Source organism: Pagrus pagrus, assembly GCF_965226575.1.
Source record: "Pagrus pagrus genome assembly, chromosome: 6".
Lineage (NCBI taxonomy): Eukaryota > Metazoa > Chordata > Actinopteri > Spariformes > Sparidae > Pagrus > Pagrus pagrus.
This window is the reverse complement of record NC_140190.1, coordinates 11,675,228-11,703,220: the sequence shown is the minus strand read 5'-3', so window position 1 is coordinate 11,703,220 and position 27,993 is coordinate 11,675,228. Positions and strand designations below refer to the sequence as shown.

Below are 27,993 nucleotides of genomic sequence, written 5' to 3'. Positions count from 1 at the left end.
CCAGCCAAATGAGCACTTTGACCTGGGTAACGTGCTTCAACTTTCTAATAAGGAACCCTTTATTCAAAGTTCAAACAAATCATTCATTAATGCTTTATAGATGAGTTATATGTTATTATTAAGAATGATGTTTGGGTTGCCATGGTGTTTATCCTCCCCCTGCATGACATGTGCTTTTTAAAAAAAATCTGGTTATTTAGTTTGTTAGACATCTTCCATTAGACCACTTAGTCAATGGAAAAGCTCTGGAGAGTATCTTGACCAAAGTCTGTATTTTCTTATTGTCTTGGCATTTTCTGTTTTCTTGATGTTTCTGGGCATCGACAATTCTGAAAAAAGATACTGAGAAAGATGCTATTTTTCTTGGATGGGTCACCAACCCAAAGCATCGGTACCTGACGACCTGGGAATGAGGCTCAACAATCAGCTACCTTTCACCTTTGAATTGTGTTTTCACTAACAGCAACAGATAAATCCTGCATAGTATCCCTTTAAAGTCCACATTGCCTGAAAAGCAAATACATTAAAGTCATTAATGATTGGCAGAGAGAAAATTCTTACTCAGTTGTGGTTTAATAAATCTTGCAAAGTGTTTTTTCACTTTCCTCTTTTCAGCGTGTTACATCAGGTTTGAGTTCAAAAGAATTCTTAAGAAACAATGTGGTTTTCTACTGAAACGTTCTGCAGTTTCTCAGCTGTGTGGGATTGAAAGTATCATTTTAAAACATGTATTAAACGTTAACAAGTGTACTTATTTGCCACTTTTGGAGGGACAGAATATGAAGTACATTGACAACATAACACTCAGCAAGAAAGAACAGCCTTTCAGTAACACTGTTGAGTTTGTATCGAGCTCAAGTGAACATTGGAAAAAGAAGAAATCCACTTGTTTTATTCACTTGAATCCCATTTTATATCTCAACAAAGCACAGAAAGTATGCTGAAGCCAAACTCCTCGTAGGATGTTTTAGTTAGTTGTGGTTTGAGTTTTTGGTTGAATTATTTCCTGTTTTATTTTGTAATTCTCTCCTTTCTCTCCTTCTCTCCTCTGCTCTGTTTCCCCATGTCGTCTCCTGTGTTCCTGTCTGTGTTCCCTGTGCTTCTTTGGTTTGTACGTGTTTTAGTTTTTATAATTGACCTCAGCGTTTTGTTCTTTACCCTGCCTGCCTCTTGAGTGTCTTGCGTTTGTGTCCTCACTATCTTTGCTGCATGTTACAGTACGAACTGACCATAATATGGACCTGACAGAGACGATGTCTCTAGTGGAGCAGTTTAGGGAGGTCTGTTCGTTTTTTTAAAGGACTGAACTCTGCCATCACAGGGTCTTTGGACGTAGAATACAGGCTATTTGTTTACACCCTTATGGAAAGGACACTTTTGTTATGACCCAGGCTGTTGGACTTTCCATTAGAGACTCACAATGTAACAGTAATTACTGACCTCAAGAAGAGCCTCCTGTCTCAGCTAGCCAACAGCCTGCTAGCTTCCTGCCCAGCTCATTGTACCAGAGCCTCCACTGCCCAGCACCCCAGCCCAGACTTCCTTTTGCATTTGCTTTTTGGATTTCTTAGAGACATCAGCTTTTTTATTAAAGATCACCTTTTGTTCTTTACCCTGCCTCCCTCCAGAGTGTCTCGTGTTTGGGTCTTCACTATTGTGCTGCACGTAACAGAGTTAACTTTGTTTGAGACCTCTCTGATCCAGGCAAGGAACTTTTACATATGTGACGTGACTCCACTTTCTGTTTTCTTCCTTTCATGTCATTCACCTTTTATTTCTGCTTTGCATTTTGTATTCATGACACCTTGTATTTACTGTTTTTGTTTTGTTTTAAGTCTTTTTGCACCCCTGTTTCTCTGTGTGTGATTTTTTTTTATTCCACGTAGTTTTTAGGGGTTCCACATGAGTGATTGGCATTTGATTGTTTGTAAATCCATTTTTTTTGTAGATTTGTATTCTACTTGTTATTGTTTATGTCACATGCATCTTGTAAATATTCTGTCCTTTGGCTGCTGCGGCAAACAAATTTCCCTGTTGTGGGACAATAAAGGAATACTGATTCCGATATAAATGAACTAACTGAAATCATGTTAATTATCCTCTTCATTCTGTTGTCTTTGTTAGCGTTGACTTTTAATGCCTGTATGTTGTTTTTCTTGGCCTTTAATGTATCTCTCCCTGCTTTTGACTACTAAGTTGACTAAACATTTAATATTAAGTTAACTTCATTTGGATGAATTTAACATACATGCAACAACATGACCCTTTGGTGTGGATCTACTTGACAGAGAAACTTCAAACATCGCTCTGAATTGTGTGACAGACTAGCTGAACCACAGGATACTGTAGACCAGACATACACACAGTAACTAAACGGCCCTCTTCAACAAATTAAATAAATACACGTATGTTATTCTTAATAACATCTATGACATCATTGGAAACTTTTTCTTTTGCCTGAATGAACATGATGCTCTTTTGTCTTGTCCTAATGTAGGTGATTTACTGTACAGTAGGATTAATTTACTGTCATTAATCATTGAATTAGAGTCAATGCACCGATACAGATGTGATTTTTGTTGTTTTTATTCTTTATTTAAATTGTCTTCATACCCGCTCTGTATCATGGAGCTCATAGCTGTTCAACATTGTAACAGGCCCTTCACTCTGGTTAGCTGAGGTCACATAGCTTTCTGCTAAGGAGACACCGAGCTATACAGTAAATTCAATAATAATGATGATATTGCTAAAATCTTTATAAAGCACTGTTTTTTTCTGTTCATTTACACGTTCACTGTTTTTTAATCTTTTCAACACACTGCTTCTTTAATAGTGTGCCTTTCTGCAATAAAGTCTCTGTTAACAAGTGTGACCTACTACTGACCTTCTTCTCTGACTAAAGTCACATGAATGAATATTTTCCAACACAAGCCAGTTACAGTAGCTCTACTGCATCCAATTCACAAAAAGACAGTTTGTGGATATGTTACTGGAAAAACAACTAAAATGTAATTTGTGTCTTCAGAAGAAGAAAAGAGAAAACAATATTTGAAACATTTTTTTATTTTGCTTTGCGTCAAGGAGCAAACACTGACAGAGCGACTTAGACATGACTACACCTCCTAAATACAATGAAGGTGTGCTGAAGCTAAGCTTTGTGTAAGGTTCTTGCATTTAACAACCATTTTGCCTGAGAATCTGGTCGATCCAGGGACGGAACTTGGACACATCCGTGTAGATATTGGGAAAGCGTTCGTCCCCACAACCTTGATTGCCGTAAGATACAACACCAGCAGCCATCGCATTGCACACCAGAGGACCACCAGAATCACCCTGTAAAATGGAAATATCTTGATATTTTAATACAAAAAAATACGTAATGTGTTCATAAACTTTCTGAAAACAGACAGAAAACTTACATTGCAGAATCCTCTCAGTGTTCCATAACCACCTGCACAGATGACATTGGCAGGAATCCTATACCACTGCCGTCTACAGACGTTCTGGTCGACAACAGACACGCCCACCACTCTCAAGTCATCAGAAGTTGTACCAGCTTCGGTCACTCCCCATCCAGCTACATGGCACATTTGGTTGGGTTGTAGGTTCATGTTAGGAGGGGGGAGAGGAACGTGTCGTATTGTCTGAGTTTCTGGAACACTCTGAGACAGCTGGAGACACAAAACCAGAATGTAGAAATGAACAGTGTCTGAACATGGTTTTACTCTTCATCGGGTTTCAGTTAAACAATCACTAGAAGTTGGAGCTGATGAATCTTTTAAAAATGAAAGTTAACTCTACAATATAACAGCTTTGATAGTGCTGTGTCATGGCTAGAATTTCAGGGACATTTGAATTTGGCATTGTTTTTTTTTACCACTTTTGACATTTAACCTCACAGGAAAAAAAACAAGCAAAGCTTAAATGCATCTAATTTGACTGTAAACACACAACACGTCATTGGGACAAATGGGCTGAAATAATATATGCTTACTTTGAGGAGCATGATGTCATATCCTCCTGTGTAAATCTGATAATGAGGGTGTTTGCATTTCTGCACAACGCTTCTCACTGTCCCAGTGTTTCTGAGATTGTGGGTGCCAAAAACAACCCTCACCAGTGGACTGCAAAAAGTTAGAATTGAGAGGTCGTCAGTAGATTTTCTCAGGTTGTTTTGCCAACAAGAAAACAAAGCAACAGATTATACATTTCTTTTGAAAACAGTGAGTTTGTGTAACTTATAACTTTGAATTAAAATAAATAATTTCTGTAAGCTCAAAATTAACAGACCCATAATCATCACAGTGCGCAGCAGTGAGGACAAAGTTGTCGCTGATGAGGGAGCCTCCACACACATGTCCACCTCTGGTCTGCAATGAGGCCATATACAGCAACTGGTGCTGTGTAGCAATTTGCCCGTCTATGATTTCACTCCCAAGTGCTGAAAACAAGAGAAGAAAATGAAGAGATGTTAAAATGAGTTAACATCACATTGGCAGGCTGGAGAAAAGCAGTCAGATTGATCAGCTTACCATTCGGTCCGAGACATGTCAGAGCATGAAAGAGCAGAAACTTCTGCAGAGCACGCATCATGGCGGCAGGAGCCTCAACCTGTTGCTTTGGGGTTTTCAATCAAGTCGACCCTTTCATACAACAGTGTTTGATCCGCTTTATATTGACTTCTGGCCACATCCTTTGGGCAATGCCATTTTGCAAGTTTGCGAAACATTATGATCATGTAATTATTAGGTGTTGTCATAGTGAGTGTGACACTTACTTCTATACTTTTTTTCCTTCTTTTGTTCATGTGATAACTATTCAGATTGTATCCATTTTGTATAGACAGCACTAAATACAGTGAGCATCTAGAGCTGTTGTTCACTGAGAAGTCATCTTTGTTTTTTCTGTGTTGGGTGCAGGATGACATCTAGCTTTGACTTTGTTTTAATTTTTCCTTCTTTTATCCAGACTGACTTTGAGACCTTGGCCTTTGTCTCCATCGCCAACACTTTGTACCTCAGGCTAATCTATACCGTACATAGTTTCTGTGTCAGTGAGGCTATGCAGTTGTTTGGCACGTGTCGAAGTCAGTAAAGACATTAACTGTCTTGCAGCCTTGCTATTTTTTGCTTACTTTTTGCAGCTTCATCTCTATCAGTATCACCCAGCCAAATGAGCAGTTTGACCTGGGTAACGTGCTTCAACTTTCTAATAAGGAACCCTTTATTCAAAGTTCAAACAAATCATTCATTAATGCTTTATAGATGAGTTATACGTTATTATTTAGAATGATGTTTGTGTTGCCATGGTGTTTATCCTCCCTCTTCATGACACATGCTTTTTAAAATAAATTTAGTTATTTAGTTTGTTAGACATCTTCCATTAGTCCACTACGCCAATGGAAAGGCTCTGCAGAGTATCTTGACCAAAGTCTGTATTTTCTTATGTTTTAGTATTTTCTGTGTTCTTGATGTTTCTGGGCATCGACAATTCTGTAAAAAGATACTGAGAAGGATGCTTTTTTTCTTGGATGGCTCACCAACCCAAAGCATCGCTATTTGATGACCTGGGAATGAGGCTCAACAATCAGCTATCTTTCACCTTTGAATTGTGTTTTTACTAACAGCAACGGATAAATCCTGCATAGTATCCCTTTAAAGTCCACATTGCCTGAAAAGCAAATATATTCAATATTCATTTTAATGATTGGCAGAGAGAAAATTCTTACTCAGTTGTGGTTTAATAAATCTTGCAAAGTGTTTTTTCACTTTCCTCTTTTCAGCGTGTTACATCAGGTTTGAGTTCAAAAGAATTCTTAAGAAACAATGTGGTTTTCTACTGAAACGTTCTGCAGTTTCTCAGCTGTGTGGGATTGAAAGTATCTTTTAAAAAAATGTATTAAACATTGACGAGTGTACTTATTGCCACTTTTGGAAGGACAGAATATGAAGTACACTGACAACAGAACACTCAGCAAGAAAGAACAGCCTTTCAGTAACACTGTTGAGTTTGTGTCGAGCTCAAGTGAACATTGGAAAAAGAAGAAATCCACTTGTTTTATTCATTTGAATCCCATTTTGTATCTCAACAAAGCAAAGAAAGTATGCTGAAGCCAAACTCCTCGTAGGATCTTTCAGTTAGTTGTGGTTTGAGTTTTTGGTTGAATTATTTCCTGTTTTATTTTGTAATTCTCTCCTTTCTCTCCTTCTCTCCTCTGCTCTGTTTCCCCATGTCGTCTCCTGTGTTCCTGTCTGTTCCCTGTGCTTCTTTGGTTTGTACGTGTTTTAGTTTTTATAATTGACCTCAGCGTTTTGATCTTTACCCTGCCTGCCTCTTGAGTGTCTTGCGTTTGTGTCCTCACTATCTTTGCTGCATGTTACAGTACGAACTGACCATAATATGGACCTGACAGAGACGATGTCTCTAGTGGAGCAGTTTAAGGAGGTCTGTTCGTTTTTCAAAAGACTGAACTCTGCCATCACAGGGTCTTTGGACGTAGAATACAGGCTATTTGTTTACACCCTTATGGAAAAGACACTTTTGTTATGAACCAGGCTGTTGGACTTTTCATTAGAGGGTCAGAATGTAACTTTGTTGTGTCTTGTGTTTGGGTCCTCATTATTGTGCTGCACGTAACAGAGTTAACTTTGTTTGAGACCTCTCTGATCCAGGGAAGGAACTGACATATGTGACATGACTCCACTCTCTGTCTTCGTACCTTCATGTCATTCACCTTTGATGTTTGCTTTGCATTTTGTATTCATGACACTTTTGTATTTACTGTTTTTGTTTTTTTCTGAGCTTTTTAGCATGTTAATTATCCTCTTCTTTCTTCAAACATCGCTCTGAATTGTGTGACAGACTAGCTAAACCACAGGATACTGTAGACCAGAGACGTACACACAGTAACTAAAGGGCCCTCTTCAACAAATTAAAGAAATGCACGTGTTATTTTTAATAACATCTATGACATCATTGGGAACTTTTTCTTTTGCCTGAATAAACATGATGCGCTTTTGTCTTGTCCTAATGTAGGTGATTTACTGTGCAGTAGGATTAATTTACTGTCATTAATCATTGAATTAGAGTCAATGCACCGATACAGATGTGATTTTTGTTGTTTTTATTCTTTATTTAAATTGTCTTCATACCCGCTCTGTATCATGGAGCTCATAGCTGTTCAACATTGTAACAGGCCCTTCACTCTGGTTAGCTGAGGTCACATAGCTTTCTGCTAAGGAGACACCGAGCTATACAGTGAATTCAATAATAATGATGACATTGTTAAAATCTTTATAAAGCTCTGTTTTTTTTCTGTTCATTCACATGTTCACTGTTTTTTAATCTTTTGAACACACTGCTTCTCTAATAATATCCCCTTCTGTAATAAAGTCTCTGTTAACAAGTGTGACCTACGACTGATCTGCTTCTCTGACTTAAGTCACATGAATGAATATTTTCCAACACAAGCCAGTTACAGTAGCTCTACTGCATCCTACATCTAATTCACCCAAAGACAGTTTGTGGATATGTTACTGGAAAAACAACTAAAATGTCATTTGTGTCTTCAGAAGAAAGAAAGAGAAAACAATATTTGAAACATTTTTTTATTTTGCTTTGCGTTAAGGAGCAAACACTGACAGAGCGACTTAGACACGACTACACCTCCTAAATACAATGAAGGTGTGCTGAAGCTAAGCTTTGAGTAAGGTAGTTGCATTTAACAACCATTTTGCCTGAGAGTCTGGTCGATCCAGGGACGGAACTTGGACACGTCCGTGTAGATATTGGGACGGTCTGGGTCACTACAATTTTCATCTCCGTAAGATACAACACCAGCAGCTGTCCCGTTGCACACCAGAGGACCACCAGAATCACCCTGCAAAATGGAAATATCTTGATATTTTGATCCCAAAAAAATATGTAATGTGTTGATAAACTTTCCAGAAAACTGGACAGAAAACTTACGTAGCAGACTCCTTTGAGTGTTTGATATCCACCTGCACAGATGACATTGGCGGGAATCCCAGTCCATTTCTCTCTACAGATGTCCTGGTCGACGACAGACACATTCACCCCTATCAGGTAACCAGCAGCTGTACCAGCTTCGGTCTCTCCCCATCCAGCTACACAGCATGTTTGGTTGGGTTGTAGGTTCATGCTAGGAGGGGGAAGTCGAATGCGTTGTATTGTTTGACCCACTGGAACACTCTGAGACAGCTGGAGACACAAAACCAGAATGTAGAAATGGACAGTGTCTGAACATAGTTTTACTCTTCATCAGGTTTCAGTAAAAAAAATCACTAGAAGTTGGAGCTGATGAATCTTTTAAATGAAAGTTAACTCTACAATATAACAGCTTTGATAGTGCTGTGTCTTGGCTAGAATTTCAGGGACATTTGAATTTGGCATTGGTTTTTTTTGACACTTTTGACATTTACCCTCACAGGAAAAAAAACAAGCAAAGCTTAAATGCATCTAATTTGACTGTAAACACACAACACGTCATCTGGGACAAATGGGCTGAAAGAATATATGCTTACTTTGAGGAGCATGATGTCACTTCCCGTTCTGTAATAATGATAATGAGGATGTTTGCATCTCTGCACAATGTTTCTCACTGTCCCAGTGTTACTGATATTGTGGGTGCCAAAAACAACCCTCACCAGTCCGCTGCAAAAAGTAATAATGGAAAGGTCGTCAGTAGATTTTCTCAGGTTGTTTTGCCAACAACAAAACAAAACAAAGCAAAACAAAAAAAAAAAAAAAAAAAAAGATACATTGTTTTTGACAAAATGTTGGCTTGTATAATGTATTATTTTAAATTAAATAGAAAAAACTCATGGAAGATGAAACTTAACTCACTAAACATCACAGTGTGCAGCAGTGAGGACAAAGTTGTCGCTGATAAGGAATCCTCCACAGAAATGAGCACCAGTGTAGTTCTGCACTGAGGCCATATACTGCATTGAGTCCTCGGGGACTTTTACCCCATTTATGATTTCACTCCCAAGTGCTGCAAAGATAAGTTAAAATCAAAATTAGCTAAATGTCTCATTAAATGGAATTAATGAAAATATTCTGTTATCTTACCATTTTGTCCGAGATATGTCAGAACATGAAAGAGCAGAAAGTTGTGCAGAGCATGCATGATGGCAGCGAGTCAACTGACTGGTCCTCTTGGGGGTGCAAAGACGACCCTTTTACACACAATTTATGCTTCGTTTGCATTTGTGATTACCAGCTATCTCATCTTGATTTCTAACCACGTCCTGTGTGCAATGGAAAATGCAAAAGGGTTGCTATCTTGTTTATCGGTTATCAGTTTCCTGCGTTGGCTTTGAGCAATACTGCCTCCCACCCAGTCATCAAACTAATAAGATAGATTAATCCCATGAATGCCATAATTAAGGATCATTACTGAGTCTGTTAATGTTTATATTGACTAATATAAGTTTAATGACAATCTGCTGTTGTATCAGTTCAGAAACGTACCTGTTTTGTTGTCCCAGAAGTCATAGTCTTGGTCAGACTGACTGACTGACTGTTGTCAAACTGACCTCAGTCAGTCTTGGAGGCTGTGTTCTGATCCAGTTCTGTGTGTTCACTCTCATGTCAGGCTGCCAAATCCGAACTGGGCCTTGTCCCCCGTGGTGACTCCCCATGTAATCTAAGGCCCACTTTGCATTAAATGTGACACAATCGACCAAACAACACTCAAAGGTGCAATGTGTAAGAATATTAGTTGAAAACATAAAAAAAAAAAAAAATACGATTATCAACAACATGTGAATAACAGTTCTGACATTATGACAACTTTTTATTGTGTTGAAAAGATATACAGAAGTTAGCATGCTAACCAGCTAGCCCTGACCCTGATCCAAAGCTCCTGTGCTTGGGGTGTAAACAACAACACTCCCCCAGTTGTCAGAGCTCCACGACCGGCCTGCTAGCTGCATGGCTAAGTGAGCTAACAGCAGTCACAGTTAGTGCTCACTCTGATGATATGCTACCCCCTGTTTGTCATAAAACATTCAGACTCCTTCATGTTCATGACAGTGTCCATACCATTTTCTTTCATCTGATATGCATCAGCATCTTCTCATGCACTGGTGTTACAGTTACCCTTACTAAAATGACTGCTTGCAGATCTGGTGGTGCTGCAGGGTGAAGCACGTGCAGGCTGTGAAAGATCATTGTATAAATCTTTTCTCCCTTTTCATTTTTTATTTGCATCTCCTTAACATGTTTATTTTGGACCCTTTTGGACCTTCCTCTCACATTAAGTGAGTTTTAATTGAATTGAATCTAACAAGTGAAAACCATATACTCAACTTTGTCACATTTCTTTGTAATCTACAGACTGGGTGAGCCATATAAACCACAGTTTCCACAGTCAGGAATCAGAATCAGAAATTCCTTTATTAGTCCCGCAAACGGACATTTTTCTTTCGTCACAGCAGCCAAAGGACAGTTCAATATAACAATAAACAATAATAAAAGTAAAAAATAAACTATATAATAAAAAGGTAAGAAGAAGAGCTAGAGCAGAAATAGAAATAGAATTGTACATACATAATATGTACAAATATAAACAGTGTGAAAATTGCCCAGTTAGGGCAAACCAAAATGAGAAATGATTTATGTATACAGTTTTACTTGCACAGTGCACAGTGAGGTCTACTGGGAGCAGTGCTGATTGTAGAGTCTGACAGCAGCAGGAAGGAAGTACCTGCAATAACTCTCTTTCACACACTTGGGGTGAATTAGTGTATTGCTGCCTTCAGTGATAGACTGCAGACATTAAAGAGCCACCTCAGGAAGTAAAGTTGGCTCAGGCCCTTTTTGTAGAATGTCTGTGTTTGAAGACCACTCCAGTTTATTGTTTATTTATTGTCCAATTTATTGTACTGCAGACAACTGTGTCTGACACACAGTCCCGAGTCCTCACATACTGTGGCCTGTTTTAAAAAAATGTATTAAACGTTGATAAGTGTACTTATTGTACTTATTTTATAATTCTCTCCTTTCTCTCCTTCTTTCCTCTGTCCTGTTTCCCCATATCGTCTCCTGTGTTCCTGCCTGTGTTCCCTGTGCTTTGGCTTTGGTTTTTACTTTATTTAGTTTTTGTACTTGACCTCAGCGTTTTGTTCTTTACTTCTAGTGCTCTTCTCCTGGATTCTTCTGGACCTAACACCTGCTGAGAGCTGCAAGCTACATTTCCAGTAGGCCCAAAGAACTTCTTCTCACTGCAGCGACACAAGGTCCTGCTAGTATTCCAGATCAGTTAGCACCAGCAGCTACGACGCAAAGCTTGCCAGCTAACTTCACAATCTGAGGAACACAAAGCAAGTTAGCACCGAGCTACTATCCCTGCAAAGGAAAGGAGCGACCAGGTTCCTCCATCTGCTGTCTTTCATCAGATCTTGCACAGCAAGAACAGCATTGTTCAACATTGGAATTCCAAACTTCTCCTGCTTGGCTCATCAGCCAAGGAACCACCAGCACCTTTTCTTCAGAGACTGGTAACGTTGAACAGGGCCTAGATAACATAGTGTGGAATTTTAGATAATCATTTGACGTTTGTATACTTACCTATTGACATGGGTTACAGTGATACTCCCTGCAGAGATCATCATTAGTCATTGGGTGTTCTGTTGTAGTACCTATAAGAGTCCAGCAGAGGGTGGACTGAGACCGTTTAAGTTGCCAAGGTTCATGTTATGCATGCAGAAGAAGTAGACTGCTGACGGCACGTAGCCAGAGAGTTGTACATGTGTGTATGCTGCAAGTGGTTCAGTAAAGACCTTTGGAAACACAGTTAATATCCACGCAACACATAGCATAGCACGGCTAAGCACAGAACTGTTTAACCCTGGTTGATGTAATGCACGTGTTCAATCTATGTGTTTGTTCACTGTTTTGGTGTTATTGTGATCTCAGGTCAGGTTATTGGTAGTTTGCTTTGCTACACGGCTAATTTGACGTTAGTTGAATGATGCTTCACACAGACTCAGGATTTTTGCATGCAACTAACCATCTTCTATAACCTGGCATCACGTCACACCCACACACACTCTCCTTCAGCCTGGAGCATATCACACCCACATGTGATATCAGTGAGCACATGATGCGAGAACCACCATTGTTTCTTTTGTTCTGCCAGACACACACACGCACACACACACACACACACACACACACACACACACACACCTGTATATAGTACATGTTAGTTAGTGTATTTTCATCTTTGTGTTAAATAAATACTTTTTGAACCTTAATGCTGTCCATTTAATATCGTACAAGAGTGATTGTTGCCAACCTTTACTCTGTCAAGAACTGCAAAACCCTTCGACCATTACAACTGTTGTAATGGTTGAATTTTGGTTGTAGTAATTAAGTTAATTATTAATCAGAGTTACAAACAGTTTAGTATTTTTTCTGAGACTGATTTGGTGAATTGGCTGTCTTTCCCTTCTTCAAGGGTGGTGCCCTGAGGCCATCTTCGTTAGCTGAGGTTACATAGCTTTATGCTAAGGAGACACCTAGCTATACAGTAAATTCAACTATAATAATGATATTGTTAAAATCTTTATAAAGCTCTGTTTCCTTTTCTGTTAATTCACACGTTCACTGTTTTTGAATCTTTTCAACACACTGCTTCTCTAACAATGTGCCTTTCTGCAATAAAGTCTCTGTTAACAAGTGTGACCTACTACTGACCTGCTTCTCTGACTAAAGTCACATGAATGAATATTTTCAAATATTACATTTATTAAGATTAGCTTTTACTGTAGCTCTACTGCATCCTACATCCAATTCACCCAAAGACAGTTTGTGGATATGTTACTGGAAAAACAACTAAATTGCCATTTGTGTTTTTCAGAAGAAGAAAAGAGAAAACAATATTTGAAACATTTTTTTATTTTGCTTTACGTTAAGGAGCAAACACTGACAGAGCGACTTAGACATGACTACACCTCCTAAATACAATGAAGGTATGCTGAAGCAAAGCTTTTTGTGAGGTTGTTGCATTTAACAACCATTTTGCCTGAGAATCTTGCCGATCCAGGGGCGGAACTTGGACACGTCTGTGTTGACATCAGGAAAGCCTGGGTCACTACAATCTGGATCTCCGTAAGATACAACACCAGCAGCCATCCCGTTGCACACCAGAGGACCACCAGAATCACCCTGTAAAATGGAAATATCTTGATATTTTGATACAAATAAATATGTAGTGCGTTCGTAAACTTTCTAAAAAGGGACAGAAAGCTTACATGGCAGGATCCTTTGAGTGCTCGATATCCACCTGCACAGATGACACCTTCAGGAATCCCAGTCCATCTGTCTCTACAGACATCCTGGTCAACGACAGACACATTCACCACTCTCAGGTCAGTAACACCGCTACCAGCTTCGGTCGTTCCCCATCCAGCTACACTGCACAGTTGGTTGGGTTGTAGGTTCATGTTAGGAGGGGGAAGTCGAATGCGTCGTATTGGTCCACCCACTGGAACACTCTCAGACAGCTGGAGACACAAAACCAGAATGTAGAAATGAACAGTGTCTGGACATGGTTTTACTCTTCATCAGGCTTCAGTTAATTAATCGCTAGAAGTTTGAGCTGATGAATCTTTTAAATGAAAGTTAACTCTACAATATAACAGCTTTGATAGAATGTGTCTTGTCTAGAATTTCAGGGACATTTGAATTTGGCATTGTTTTTTTGTCACTTTTGACATTTACCCTCACAGGAAAAAAACAAGCAAAGCTTAAATGCATCTAATTTGACTGTAAACACACAAGATGTCATCTGGGACAAATGGGCTGAAAGGATATATGCTTACTTTGAGGAGCATGATGTCATATCCCTCTGTGAAATGCCAATAATGAGGGTGTTTGCATCTCTGCACAACGCTTCTCACTGTCCCAGTGTTACTGAGATTGTGGGTGCCCAAAACAACCTTCACCAGTACGCTGCAAAAAGTTTGAATTAAGAGTTCATCAGTAGATTTTCTCAGGTTGTTTTGCCTACAACAAAACGAAACACAACAAAAAAAAAAGATACAGTTTTTGACAACTCCTGGAAGATGAAACGTAACTCACTCATCATCATCATCATCATGACAGTGCGCAGCAGTGAGGACAAAGTTGTTGCTGATGAGGACTCCTCCACACACATGTCCGTTGCTGTTCTGCACTGAGGCCATATACCGCATCGAGTTGTCCGGGACTTTTACCCCATTTATGATTTTAGCTCCAAGTGCTGCAAAGATAAGTTAAAATCAAAATTAGCTAAATGTCTCATTAAATGGAATTAATGAAAATATTCTGTTATCTTACCATTTTGTCCGAGATATGTCAGAACATGAAAGAGCAGAAAGTTGTGCAGAGCATGCATGATGGCAGCAAGTCAACTGACTGGTCCTCTTGGGGGTGCAAAGACACCCTTTTAAACATAATTTTTGCTTCGTTTGCATTTGTGATTACCAGCTATCTTATCTTGACTTCTAACCACGTCCTGTATGCAATGGAAAATGCAAAAGAGTTGCTATCTTGTTTATCGGTCATCAGTTTCCTGCTTTAGCATTGAGCAATATTGCCTCCCACCCGGTCATGAAACTAATGAGCTAGATTAATCCCATAAATGCCATAATTAAGGATCATTACTGAGTCTGTTAATGTTTTCGATTGACCAATATAAATTTGATGATAATCTGCTGTTGTATTATTTCAGAAACGTACGTGTTTCGTTTTGTTGTCTCCAAAGTCATAGTCTTGGTCAGACTGACTGACTGACTGTTGTCAAAGTGACCTCGGCCAGTCTTGGAGGCTGTGTTCTGATCCAGTTCTGTGTGTTCACTCTCATGTCAGGCTGCCAAACCCAAACCGGGCCTTGTCACCCATGTTGACTCCCCCTATAATCTAATGCCCAGGTTCAGACAAACTCTAGGACCCGCTACACCTAGCTGCAGGGCGGCGGGGCGTATTTTCCATTTAGCACTAATGGCTACTTTTATTTTGGCATGTATTTGTATTAAAGCTTTTCGGTACAGGAAGTTCGGTTTGGTACAGGGCTGTGCACGGGTGAGTTCCCAGAACGGGATTTGCGTGTAATAGTTTTCTGCCTGGAGCTACACGTGCAGCCAGTTTACGTCATGGCTAACGCTAGCGAGAAACCGGAGCTTGAAGACCCTCCCTTGTCGCTAAAGTCTCGTGCTTGGGAACACTTTGGCTTCCTGGTTAAATATTGCAATGGAGAAAGACAAGTGGATAAAACGAGGGCAGTGTGCCGACTTTGTTCAGCTGAGATCGGGTATGTTTCTGGCAACACGACAAACATGCTAACTCACTTGAAACGGCACCACCCGAGTGTGAATATCACTGCTACAAGAAAAAAAATGACCTCAGTGCAAACGCAGCTGCTGCTGAGATGCTGCTGCTCCAGCAGACTACTCCATAGAAAATGGCTGTTGCCACCACAGTCATAGAGAGTCTTCAGGATTGCCCCCTGCACACCAAAGACCTGAGAAATGGTGACCGGCGTTGAGCTGGAGGTGGTTCCACTGACACCAGTCCACAAAGTCCTGAATAAGTTCTCTGTAGGCCTTGTTGTCCCCGTCCCTGATGATGCCGACGATAGCAGAGTCGTCAGAGAACTTTTGTAGATGGCGGTGGGGTGATTGGTGGGAGAAGTCTGCAGTGTACAGGGTGAACAGGAAAGGGGCCAGGACTGTTCCCTGTGGGGCCCCCGTACAGCAGACAATTGTGTTAGAGAAACACTACTAATAAATTTAATTTATTAATCACATGAGATTAATAAATCACTCGTGAATAGAGGCACCACCTCCATTCTTTTATCTCTTTGACTAATCCAGAGGAAATGAATCAAATTCGACTAGACAAAGTTAACTTAAATCAATATTGATCAGTTCTAATCAATTTCAAATCAATTTATTCAATCTCATAACTGAAGTAGTAACTTCACTGTTACAATTGGTTCTCTGCATTAAAATAAACCTCCACTGACAACTGCATACAGTTAAATTAATTGATTTGGCTAAATAGTTAGGCAAATTAAACAAATGACAAGATTACCAGGTAACACAAAGATGCTGGTTCTGTAATGGCTATTGTAATGAGTTTATGAATGAAATAAAGGGACACCAACTCATATTTCATAAGCAGGAATCCAGTAGGATGAATGAATGAATACTTGTCTGAGCGTCGTTTGGAGAGTCAGCAAGCTGTGGTTGGTTGTCCTCCAGCAGCCTTGGCTGGGTGGCAGTCTCGATCCAATACCCAGTGGGTGGCACCGCTCGGGTTCGTTGTGGGTAAAACCAGAACCGGTTCGGCCTGGCAAAAGAGTCCTTCTTTTGCTGGAAACCGCTCACACAGTTTCTTAAACAGCTGATGATGATGGTCTTGATGAAGACGATGATGACGATGGTCTTCTTCAGTCCCTTTGACTGGTGGTTCTTAGGCTCTGACTGATAAACTAATTTAACTTCTTCGCTAAAATAACTGAAGGATGCCGATTGAGTTATCATTGGTTAACTTAATACGAGAGAATTTCAAATTAAAGTTCACTTCCTTGAGTCAGGTTACGATACTTAAAGGTCCCATATTATGAAAAACTCACTTTTTCTGGGATTTGGGGTATTATTTTGGGTCTATGGTGCTGCCAAAAGCATACAAACTTTGAAAAAAGACCATCCATGCTTTTTTGAGTGAGATACAGATTTCTGACGGTGTCTTGCCTGCAGTTTCCAGATGAGCAAGTCAAATTTTGGCCGGTCGTTGACGTCGAAGTTTTTTCACAAATCCTGCCCCATGTCCCTTTAAAGGAAGGTGCAAGTGTCTCCGAGGGGGCAGTTGTAAATTTAATAATACAACTTAAAGGGCCTCTGCAGATTGGTGTGATAGAGGAAATAGTATCTGTGGAGTGTCCAAAGTGATGTCTTTATTCTTAAGAAAATTAAGTTCCTTTGTCCAGATAGAGGTAATCAGACACTGCATGGAGCCTCCTGGTACAAGGGTCACAGGGGTCAGTTATGTTAAAACGTTGTTTACCTCCCAGAGAAACAAAGCCTCCGTTCATAGTTCATAGAAGAGGCATGAACACGTGTGTTCTTACAACTGTGTCCAACACACAGTCCAGAGTCCTCACATACTGTGGCCGGTTGGTGAGGTAGTCGTGGATCCAGGAAGTGAGGTGCTGGTCCAACCCCATGAGATCCAGCTTGTCCCCCAGAAGTGCAGGCTGTATGGTGTTGAAAGCACTGGAGAAATCAAAGAAGATGATCCTCACAGTGCTTCAAGGCTTTTCTAGGTGAGACAGTGATCTGTCCAGGAGGAAGATGATGGCATCGTCCACTCCGATGCCAGGTTGATAGGCAAACTGGAGTGGGTCCATAAAAGGACCCACCAGAGGGCGGAGATGCACAAGGACCAGCCACTCCAGGGTCTTCATCGGGTGTGAAGCGAGAACAACTGGTCTGTAGCTATTGAAGTCCTTTGGGGGAGGGGTCTTTGGTACTGGTACCCCACAGGAGGTTTTCCACAGCATTGGCACTTTTCCCAGCTTCAGGCTCATGTTGAAGAGGTACTCCACAATCCTGCACAGCTGGTCTGCACAGGAGTCTGGAGCTGAGCTTGACGCACTTTCTGGACTTATTACACTGCTTCGACTTCGTCCAACACGTCAACTTTCCCACCCACAGCCGTGGTCACATCCTGGATCTGGTCTGCTCCACTGGTCTCACGATACATCAACTCTCCAGTCTCAACCTCAACATCTCCAACCACCTTGCAATTACCATGGACATCGTCATCCCTCTCCCCATCCCAAAAGATTAACGCAAAATATCCTACAGAAACCTCAAATCCATCTCCCCCTCAGCCCTCTCAGCCTCTCTTGACAGTCAAATATCTGCCTCTCCCCCCCGCTGTCTGACAACCCCTACAACCTTGTCCACTACTACAATGAAATGCTCTCCTCCTGCCTTGACCAGCTGGCCCCCATCAAAACCAAAATAGTCTCATTTACTCACTCTGCTCCCTGGTACACTCCTGAACTCTTTCAGATGAAATCCCACAAACGTCAGCTTGAAAGACTTGCCAAGAAAACTGGTTTAACTGTCCATCTCCTAGCACATACAGACTAGAAACTCCACTGGCTCCCTGTCGCACAACGGATTCAATTCAAAATACTCCTCCTCACTCACAAAGCCCTCCACAACCAGGCACCCCCATCCTCACCGACCTGCTCCACTGCCACAACCCGTCCCGCACCCGCCGCTCCTCCGACGAATATTTCCTCACTCCACCACACAGGACCAAGCAGCGAACCTGGGGCAACAGAGCCTTCTCAGTAGCTGCCCCCTCCCTCTGGAACTCCCTCCCCACACACATCAGAGACTGTACAGACCTCACTACCTTTAAAACACTCACCAAAACTCACCTTTTTAAAGCTGTTTTTAATGTATAACTTGTCTCTTTTTGTATTTTTATTGTGTTGTTTTTATTATTCTGCTTTTTAACCTGTCAACTGTATTTATGTACTATGAAAAGCGCATAATAAAAGTATTATTATCCCGTCTGGACCCGTAGCCTTCTTCGCCTTCATCTTCCTCAGCTCGTTTCTCACCTGGATAGTGGACAGGGACAGATTGGAGCAGGGGGGCTGAGTGTCAGGTAGGGGAGGTGGGTAAATGTCAGGGGGAGCAGTGAGGCTTGTCTACAAGCTGAATGCAGTGGAAAGGGAGGTAGAGGTGAGAATGGGGCAGTAAACAGGGGGGCTAGAAAAGTGGGGGGCAGCAGAGATGACTGGGCCGGGGGAGGGGTGGATGTCTGGTCAAACCTATTGAAGAATAGGTTCAGGTCGTTCATCCATGTCTGATCCCTGGCAGCCTGAGATTCTGGTTTCCTTTGCCCTGAGTTGGTTTTAAGGCTTTTCCAGACTCCACTGATGTTTTTCTGCTGCAGCTGGTCATCCATCTTGCTCCTGTAGCTGTTCTTCCCCCCTTTGATCTTCTTCCTTAGCTCCTTTGCACAGCCTTCAGCTCCTCCTTGTTGCCTGACCTTAAGGCCCTCTTTTTCTCCTTAAAGAGAGCCTTTATGTCAGGATTAATCAAGGGTTTGTTGTTTGACAAACACTGTACAGTCCTGGTGGATACGGTGTTATCCACACAGAAGTTAATGTAGTCCGTAATGCAGCCTGTTAAACTGTTGATGTCCTTAGAAACGCACAGTTATTCCCATACAGTTGTGTCAAAACAGTCCCTCAGAGCCTCTTCAGACTCCTCGGTCCATGCCTTAACTGCGCAGGTTGCCGCTGGTTGCCTGTTAACCATGGGCTTGTAGACAGGCAGGAGATGCACCAGGTTGTGGTCAGATCTTCCCAGGAGAAGAAGGGGGGATGAGTTGTATGCCTCCCTGCTGTTGGCGTAAAATAAGTCCCATGTTTTATTGTCTCTGGTGTGGCAGGTGACATACTTTGTGAATGTAGGCAGGGTGGAGGACAGAGAGGCATGATTGAAATCCCCAGAGATCAGGAAGAGGGCCTGTGGGTGCTGTGTCTGCAGTGAGCTTGTGACTGAGTGGAGAACATCACAAGCTGCATCCGCGTTAGCAGATTCAGCTTGTTCAATGTCCTTACAGCAGACCTGTTCTTTAACAGTGATGAGCCCACAGTTACACCATCTGTCAATAACAAACACAGCTAGCCCTCCTCCTTTCCTCTTACCGCTCTCCGCCTTCCTGTCTCCTTCAGCAGTTGAAAACCATCCAGATTAGCGTCCGTGTCCAGGGTCAGCGCCGTTAGCCACGTCTCTGTGAACACCATAATGCTGCACTCACGGTAGTCTCTCTGCCGGGTCAGCGCCGTTAGCTCGTCCATCTTGTTGGGGAGAGATCTTACATTCCCAATGATGACAGACAGGAGGACGGGTCTGTAAATAAATATTCATTACCAGTGCAAATATGCAGTGTCAGGTGACGACAATCTGCATAATCTGTACATACACATACTAATTGTCTATACATGTGTATCTACATGTGTATGTGTGTGTGTGGAGTGTGGTAGAGGGGCAAAGTGAAGCTTCTTGTATATTGAGGTGTGTTAGGGTGGTGGCAGGGGCAGTGGATGTCTGGTTGGCTGGTTTCTATCCCTTTCATCTTGTTTTTATATCACATGGTTTTTTTTGTATTCGTTTTTATTTCCTGTGATATTTTTATCTTGATTGTTTGTATCATGTTATGTTTTCTTGTCCTCATCTTGACTGTGTGTGATGTTTATATTTTGACCTGTAAAGCACCAAATAATTAGTCGACTTCATTTAGATGAATTTAAAGGAATAGTTCACTCTAAAACAAAATTCAGTCATTATCGACTCACCCTCATGCTGATTCTTATTCCTCAAAGTGCAGCTGGAGACCCGCGGGGGTACTCTCCGGCAGGAATAATCCATATAACGAGCGTCAATTGTGCCCGAGAGGAAAAGGTCCATAACTACACAAAAACTTTGTAATATTGCTCCACACCGCTCGTCCGCTGCAATCCAAGTGTCCTGAAGCGGCAACATCAAGAGTTTACTCGAAACAACGTCATTTAGTAAACAACGTCGCGATAGATACACACCGGTATACTGGTGTGTATCTATGGCGAGTCTCATTCATCTTGTCCGGCGCGGCTTCCGTAGTGCAATCGGCTGCGAGGGAGACTCGCGTGAATGCGGAGCGTGCCTCCAGGCAGATGTAGCATAGTGACTGTTTAGGCTTGAAAAATGTACTTGTTTCGAGTAAACTCTGGATGTCGCCACTTCAGGACACTTGGATTGCAGCGGACGAGCAGTATGGAGGAATATTACAAAGTTTTTGTGTAGTTTTATGGACCTTTTCCTCTGGGTCGCCACTTATGCTTGTTATATGGATTATTCCTGCAGGAGAGTACCCCCGCGGGTCTCCAGCTGCACTTTGAGGAATAAGAAACTAAACCGGACTTCTCATCAGCATGAGGGTGAGTCGATAATGACAGAATTTTGTTTTAGAGTGAACTATTCCTTTAACACTGATGCAACAATAAGGCTCGTCTGTTTGGATCTACTTGATACAGCTACCTCAAACATTGCTTTGAATTGTGTGACAGAATAACTGAACCAGAGGAAACTGTAGACCAGAAACGTACAGGTAATATCAAAAGTGAAAAATGTTAATTTTACAGCCCTCTGAGGCAAACTGTGATTTGTGAATTTGGGCTATACAAATAAAATTTGATTTGATTTGAATTTGATAACTGTATCGGTGACATTGTTTAGAATTTTTTTCTTTTGCCTAAATGAACATGTTGCAAGATGTTCTTTGTCCTAATGGAGATGATTTACTGTACACGAGGAGGACTGTTTCATTTTTAATTGATTCTCATTAATCATTGAATTAGTGTAAATGCACTGATACATTTGTTTTTCTTGTTTCTATTCTTTTTTTAATGGTCTTTTCACCCAGACCGTATTCTGGAGCTCATAGCTGCTTAAAGTGAAACTCTCGCCAAAAAGCAACCGAGGCTTTATTTATGATTGGGTATGAGTCAAACCTTCACGTACAAGCACACTCATGACCAAAGAGGCACTTTTAAGATTTACCGTAGTTTCGTTTTGGGGCAAGCTCATTTTGAACGGGAGTACATAGGGCATACCACGACGGCATCAAAATGTCTATTTTTAGACCACTAAGAAGGCTCCACACATCATGAAACTTTACTGGTAGCATCACCAGGGTCTCTACTCATGACACGAGCAGTAAGAACATTGTTTGTGTACACAAAGTGTGTGAAAAAGACGGTTTTGAACTACTTACGCTTAGCTACTGGGACTCCGGCGCGCCGCCGCCATTCCAGGCAAAAAGTGTCGATCTCCGAGTGCGGCCATCATGTTAGTCAAAAGCAACACTGACGTCCATGTTGTTGCTTTTGACTAACGACAGAACAACGAATTATCCGCGAATTCATCTGGAAATAAGCCCGAGGAGCGTCCCACCGTTACTCTCCGTCATGATGGCCGCACTCGGAGATCGACACTTTTTGCCTGGAATGGCGGCGGCGCGCCGGAGTCCCAGTAGCTAAGCGTAAGTAGTTCAAAACCGTCTTTTTCACACACTTTGTGTACACAAACAATGTTCTTACTGCTCGTGTCATGAGTAGAGACCCTGGTGATGCTACCAGTAAAGTTTCATGATGTGTGGAGCCTTCTTAGTGGTCTAAAAATAGACATTTTGATGCCGTCGTGGTATGCCCTATGTACTCCCGTTCAAAATGAGCTTGCCCCAAAACGAAACTACGGTAAATCTTAAAAGTGCCTCTTTGGTCATGAGTGTGCTTGTACGTGAAGGTTTGACTCATACCCAATCATAAATAAAGCCTCGGTTGCTTTTTGGCGAGAGTTTCACTTTAACATTGTAACAGGACCTTCATTCTGGAGAGCTGAGGTTACATTAGGAGGCACTGAGCTATAAAGAAACTTAAATAATGATGTTATGATAATAATTGTTGAAAGGTTTAAATAGCTCTGTCCCTTCTCCAGTTTGGTTAATTCACATGTTCATTAATGTTCATCTTTTCAACACACTGCTTCTCTAATAATGTGCCTTTCTGTAATAAAGTCTCTGTTAACAAGTGTGACCTACTACTGACCTGCTTCTCTGACTAAAGTCACATGAATGAATATTTTCCAACACAAGCCAGTTACAGTAGCTCTACTGCATCCTGCATCTAATTCACCCAAAGACAGTTTGTGGATATGTTACTGGAAAAACAACTAAAATGTCATTTGTGTCTTCAGAAGAAGAAAAGAGAAAAGAATATTTGAAAATGTTTTTTATTTTGCTTTGCGTTGAGCAAACACTGACAGAGCGACTTAGACACGACTACACCTCCTACATACAATGAAGGTGTGCTGAAGCAAAGCTTTGTGTAAGGTTGTTGCATTTAACAACCATTTTGCCTGAGAATCTGGTCGATCCAGGGACGGAACTTGGACACGTCTGTGTAGACATTGGGAAGGCGTGGGTCACTACACCATTCATCCATGAAAGATACAACACCAACAGCCATCCCGTTGCACACCAGAGGACCACCAGAATCACCCTGTAAAATGAAAATATCTTGATATTTTCATATAGCAAAATATGTAATGTGTTTGTAAACTATCCAAAATGGGACAGAAAACTTACGTAGCAGAATCCTTTGAGTGTTTGATATCCACCTGCACAGAGGACATTGTCAGGAATCCAAGACCATTGACGTTTACAGACGTTCTGGTCGACAACAGACACATCCACCGCTCTCAGGTCAGTAACACCTCTACCAGCTTCGGTCCTACCCCATCCAGCTACACGGCACGTTTGGTTGGGTCGTGGGTTCATGTTAGGAGGTGGCAGAGGAATGCGTTGTATTGTTCGACCCTCTGGAACACTCTGAGACAGCTGGAGACACAAAACCAGAATGTAGAAATGAACAGTGTCTGAACATGGTTTTACTCCTCATCAGGCTTCAGTTAGACGATCACTAGAAGTTGGAGCTGATGAATCTTAATTAAGGCTACAATATAAAAGCTTGGATAGTGCTGTGTCTTGACTACAATTTCAGGGACATTTGAATTTCATATTGGTTTCTTGTCACTTTTGACATTTACCCTCACAGGAAAAAAAACAAGCAAAGTTTAAATGCATCTGATTTGACTGTAAACACACAACACGTCATCTGGGACAAATGGGCTGAAATAATATATGCTTACTTTGAGGAGCATGATGTCACTTCCTGTTCTGTAATTACGATAATGAGGGTGTTTGCATCTCTGCACAATGTTCCTCACTGTCCCAGCGTTTCTGAGATTGTGGGTGCCAAAAACAACCCTCACCAGTTCACTGCAAAAAGTTATAATTGAGAGGTCGTCAGTAGATTTTCTCAGGTTGTTTTGCAAACAGCAAAACAAAGCAACAGATTATACTTATACTTATTACTTATGAAAACAGTGAGTTTATGTAACTTTAAATTAAAAATAAACAATTTCTGTAAGATGAAACTTAACTCACCCATAATCATCACAGTGCGCAGCAGTGAGGACAAAGTTGTCGCTGATGAGGGAGCCTCCACAGTGATGTCCACCTCTGGTCTGCAACGAGGCCATATACAGCATCCCGTTCCACGGAGCAATTTGGCCATTAATGATTTCACTCCCAAGTGCTGAAAACAAGAGAAGAAAATGAAGAGACGTTAAAATGAGTTAACATCACATTGGCAGGCTGGAGAAAAGCGGTCAGATTGAGCAGCTTACCATTCGGTCCGAGACATGTCAGAGCATGAAAGAGCAGAAACTTCTGCAGAGCACGCATCATGGCGGCAGGAGCCTCAACCTGTTGCTTTGGGGTTGTGAGTCAAGTCGACCCTTTCATACAACAGTGTTTGATCCGTTTTATATTGACTTCTGGCCACATCCTTTGGGCAATGCCATTTTGCAAGTTTGCGAAACATTATGATCATGTGATTATTAGGTGCCATCATAGTCAGTGTGACACTTACTTTTATACTTTCTTCCTTCTTTTGTTCATGTGATAACTATTCATATTGTATCCATTTTGTATAGACAGCACTAAATACAGTGAGCATCTAGAGCTGTTGTTCACTGAGAAGTCCTCTTTGTTTTTTCTGTGTTGGGTGCAGGATGACATCTAGCTTTGACTTTGTTTTTGGTTTTCCTTTGGCCTTTGTCTCCATCGCTATTGCTATCACCCAGCCAAATGAGCAGTTTGACCTGGATATGCTTCAACTTTCTGATAAGGAACCCTTTATTAAAAGTTCAAACAAATCATTCATAAATGCTTTATAGATGAGTTATACATAATTATTAAGAGCAATGTTTGGGTTGGCATGGTGTTCATCCACCCCCTGCATGACACATGCTTTTTGAAAAAAATCTAGTTCTTTAGTTCGTTAGAGATCTTCTTAAACCACTACGCCAATGGAAAAGCTCTGCAGAGTATCTTGACCAAAGTCTGTATTTTCTGATTTTCTTAGTGTTTTTACGAACAGCAACGGATAAATCCTGCATAGTATCCCTTTAACGTCCACATTGCCTGAAAAGCAAATATATTCAAGTCATTAATGATTGGCAGAGAGAAAATTCTTACCCAGTTGTGGTTTAATAAATCTTGCAAAGTGTTTTCTCACTTTCCTCTTTTCAGCGTGTTACATCAGGTTTGAGTTCAAAAGAATTCTTAAGAAACAATGTGGTTTTCTACTGAAACGTTCTGCAGTTTCTCAGCTGTGTGGGATTGAAAGTATCATTTTTAAAAATGTATTAAACGTTGATGAGTGTACTTATTGACACTTTTGGAAGGACAGAATATGAACGAAGACGACCCTTTTATACGTAATTTTTGCTTCGTTTGCATTTGTGGTCATCATCTATTTTATCTTGACTTCTAACCACGTCCTGTGTGCAATGGAAAATGTAAAGGGTTGCAACATGTTTTATCTTGTCACTATCTTGTTTAGCGGGTATTGGCTGAAGCACATACATTATGCAATCAGTACAGGTCAAGTAAAACAATTCATGTATAACACTTTAATTAATTTTTCCTCTTCTTACTTTGCGTCTTACTATTCATTTCCTCCACAACTCACTTGTTTTACTTTTCTGTATTTAGGACACTTTCAGCCTCTTGATTAAGTGACTTTTGTTAAATTCATTCAATAAGATAATAATGTGTGCAGATTCTTTAGTGTGGAAGTCAGACTTTGTCACTGTGACCCAGTGGCTGTGTTGGGTTTTGGTGAAAAAGCCCACTCAAAAAAGTTCTTCTGAATTCTGTGACAAACTACATGAACCACAGGAACCAGTTTCCCGCCTCCTACCCAGTCATGAAACTAATGAGCTAGATTAATCCCAAGTGCCATAACAGAGGATCGTCACTGAGTCTGTTAATGTTTTTAATTGACCAGAATCATGTACATTTGATGAAAAACGCCCTGTTCATTCACACGGTCATTGTTTTTTAATCTTTTCAACACACTGCTTATCTAATAATGTGCCTTTCTGTAATAAAGTCTCTGTTAATGAGTGTTCATCACTGACCTTCTTCTCTGACTAAAGTCACATGAATGAATACAATTCTGGTAGGCATCAGGAACGTACCTCATACCTCGTACCATTATGGATGAACAAAGTGAGCACGAGAATCAAGCGTTGACTTTACTCATTATTGAACAAACCAAGCAAGAGACTCGGAAAGTGAAAATTGATTTGCAAGAAACAAAAACTACTCAAAAGAACAATATGAGCACAGCTGACTACTCAACTATGGAAACTGAATTAAAAGAGGAATTGACTAAGTTGAGAATGAACTGAAAGCCTACAAAATAAAGAAGTACCAGCGAGACGTGGAGGTGATAGTCTACAACTGGACAACCAGCGCACAGCGCAACTGGAAACCCTGCATGCACAGAGGTACATGCGCATACCCAGAAGAAAACCAGAAGGGGGCAGAGGACGAGGTGCGCACCCGTCATCCAGCAGGGAGTGAAAAATGGTGACACGGAATCGCAGTCGGAGGTAGAACTCTCAGTAATAAACATCCTTGATAATCCACTCACTACCCTCCAAATTAATGTTTTGAGTCATGGGCTATCTTTTGTTCCCACTAATAAAGCTAATGCTTTCAAATTGAAAGTTGACTCCTATTAATTTTTCAGACAGCTTAATTTGAAAACATTTTTTCACAATATAGTGAATGAGTCTGACGTGGGACTCCGTGACCCTTTAAGTAAGTTTAAGAAAAAATCTACCTTGTAGTGTGTCCCTAATCCTACTCTGGTCACATTAAGTAAACTTGTGGAAAGAGACATTGAAGCTGCTGTTAAATAAAAAAAAACAAGGTCATGAATCAGCTTATTCGAAAGAAAGGCCCTCAATGAGCTACAGAACAATCCTTAAATTTTGATAAAAGCAGCCGATAAGGGAGGGGCTGTAGTTGTACAAAATACTAAGGATTATACAACTGAGGCCTTTAGACCACTTGGTGATGCCTCTTTTTACAGACAGTTACCACATAACCCGGTGGAGACCTTTGTAGAAGAGAGGGATTCTACTCTGAACAGAGCCTTGAAGAACCAGTGGATCACTAAAAAACAATTTGAATTTCTGAAAGTAGAATACCCAATGACTCCTGTGTTCTACTTATTGCCCAAAATACACAAGCAATTGGTGAATCCTCCGGGCAGACCTATTGTATCAAGTAAGAACTCATTGTCTGAACCTTTAAGCCAATTTGTGGACTTTTTCATTAAAGACATTGTGAAGACATTACCATCATATGTAGTAGACCACTGATGTCTTAAAATTGCTGACTCACATTACTATGCCTGAGAACTCTTTCTGGTTACTTTTGACGTTGAAGCCCGTTATACCAACATCCCACATAAAGGTGGTTTAGAAGCCATGGACTTTTTCTTGGAACCTAGAACCTATCCACATTTGTATTTGGGATTGTGGGAAGAAAAGCATACATTTACTAGCAATCCATTTTCTGGTAACATTTTTTTTCGCAGATTTATTGATGACATTGTGATGGGATTTGTAGGCAGTGAAGATGACCTCAAGGCATTCAATGATTACATTAATGGGACATATTCAAACTTGAAATTCACTGTGGAATATAGTCAACAACAGATTCATTTTTTAGATCTACTTATTTCTGTGAATGACAACAGGTGATTGGAGACAACTATCAATCGTAAAAACACATAGAAACACTGTTTTACATGCAACTAGTTTCCATCCTGACCACCTCAATAATAATATCCCATATGGGCAGTTCATCAGGTTGAGAAGAATATGCAGTAATGAAGAGGATTACCACATTAAGGCTAAATAAATGGCTGAATGGTTCTAACAACGGGGATATGACAAACCTCTTATTGACAGGGCAATTGAG

The 27,993-nt window shown here is 40.9% G+C and overlaps 4 protein-coding genes across 4 annotated transcripts; all 4 read right to left on the bottom strand.

Annotated features, from left to right (window-relative positions):
• Positions 1-3,128: 3,128 nt before the first annotated feature.
• LOC311258736 (mast cell protease 4-like) lies at positions 3,129-4,632 on the bottom strand. The gene is made up of 5 exons (XM_084355291.1): positions 4,533-4,632; positions 4,291-4,441; positions 3,995-4,124; positions 3,420-3,671; positions 3,129-3,333 (listed from the first exon to the last, which is right to left on the bottom strand). The coding sequence occupies exons 1-5, from the start codon at positions 4,591-4,593 to the stop codon at positions 3,175-3,177; spliced, it is 753 nt and encodes a 250-aa protein (XP_084211417.1). The 5' UTR covers positions 4,594-4,632; the 3' UTR covers positions 3,129-3,174.
• Positions 4,633-7,667: 3,035 nt separating this feature from the next.
• On the bottom strand, positions 7,668-9,148 carry LOC311258740 (mast cell protease 1A-like). The gene is made up of 5 exons (XM_084355295.1): positions 9,094-9,148; positions 8,866-9,016; positions 8,544-8,673; positions 7,969-8,220; positions 7,668-7,879 (listed from the first exon to the last, which is right to left on the bottom strand). The coding sequence occupies exons 2-5, from the start codon at positions 8,967-8,969 to the stop codon at positions 7,721-7,723; spliced, it is 645 nt and encodes a 214-aa protein (XP_084211421.1). The 5' UTR covers positions 8,970-9,016; positions 9,094-9,148; the 3' UTR covers positions 7,668-7,720.
• A 3,788-nt stretch (positions 9,149-12,936) lies between these two features.
• On the bottom strand, positions 12,937-14,434 carry LOC311258732 (mast cell protease 1A-like). Its single transcript, XM_084355287.1, has 5 exons — positions 14,350-14,434; positions 14,113-14,272; positions 13,854-13,983; positions 13,284-13,535; positions 12,937-13,197 (listed from the first exon to the last, which is right to left on the bottom strand). Exons 1-5 carry the CDS (start codon positions 14,405-14,407, stop codon positions 13,039-13,041), a joined length of 759 nt encoding a protein of 252 aa, XP_084211413.1. The 5' UTR covers positions 14,408-14,434; the 3' UTR covers positions 12,937-13,038.
• An 8,553-nt stretch (positions 14,435-22,987) lies between these two features.
• Positions 22,988-24,396, bottom strand: LOC311258077 (mast cell protease 1A-like; the record flags this gene model as incomplete). Its single annotated transcript, XM_084354123.1, has 5 exons — positions 22,988-23,146; positions 23,233-23,484; positions 23,796-23,925; positions 24,094-24,244; positions 24,336-24,396. The coding sequence occupies 5 exons, from the start codon at positions 24,394-24,396 to the stop codon at positions 22,988-22,990; spliced, it is 753 nt and encodes a 250-aa protein (XP_084210249.1).
• Positions 24,397-27,993: the final 3,597 nt, after the last annotated feature.

What these genes read in the sequence shown, in the direction of transcription:
- LOC311258736 (XM_084355291.1), bottom strand. Translation starts at nt 4,593, where the DNA reads ATGATGCGTGCTCTGCAGAAGTTTCTGCTCTTTCATGCTCTGACATGT. An exon ending in GCGCACTGTGATGATTATGG is followed by an intron (nt 4,125 to 4,290) that starts GTCTGTTAATTT and finishes AACTTTTTGCAG; the next exon opens with TCCACTGGTGAGGGTTGTTT. An exon ending in CACTGAGAGGATTCTGCAAT is followed by an intron (nt 3,334 to 3,419) that starts GTAAGTTTTCTG and finishes TCCATTTTACAG; the next exon opens with GGTGATTCTGGTGGTCCTCT.
- LOC311258740 (XM_084355295.1), bottom strand. Translation starts at nt 8,969, where the DNA reads ATGCAGTATATGGCCTCAGTGCAGAACTACACTGGTGCTCATTTCTGT. An exon ending in GCTGCACACTGTGATGTTTA is followed by an intron (nt 8,674 to 8,865) that starts GTGAGTTAAGTT and finishes TACTTTTTGCAG; the next exon opens with CGGACTGGTGAGGGTTGTTT. An exon ending in GTGACATCATGCTCCTCAAA is followed by an intron (nt 8,221 to 8,543) that starts GTAAGCATATAT and finishes TTGTGTCTCCAG; the next exon opens with CTGTCTCAGAGTGTTCCAGT.
- LOC311258732 (XM_084355287.1), bottom strand. Translation starts at nt 14,407, where the DNA reads ATGCATGCTCTGCACAACTTTCTGCTCTTTCATGTTCTGACATATCTC. An exon ending in CATGATGATGATGATGATGA is followed by an intron (nt 13,984 to 14,112) that starts GTGAGTTACGTT and finishes AACTTTTTGCAG; the next exon opens with CGTACTGGTGAAGGTTGTTT. An exon ending in CACTCAAAGGATCCTGCCAT is followed by an intron (nt 13,198 to 13,283) that starts GTAAGCTTTCTG and finishes TCCATTTTACAG; the next exon opens with GGTGATTCTGGTGGTCCTCT.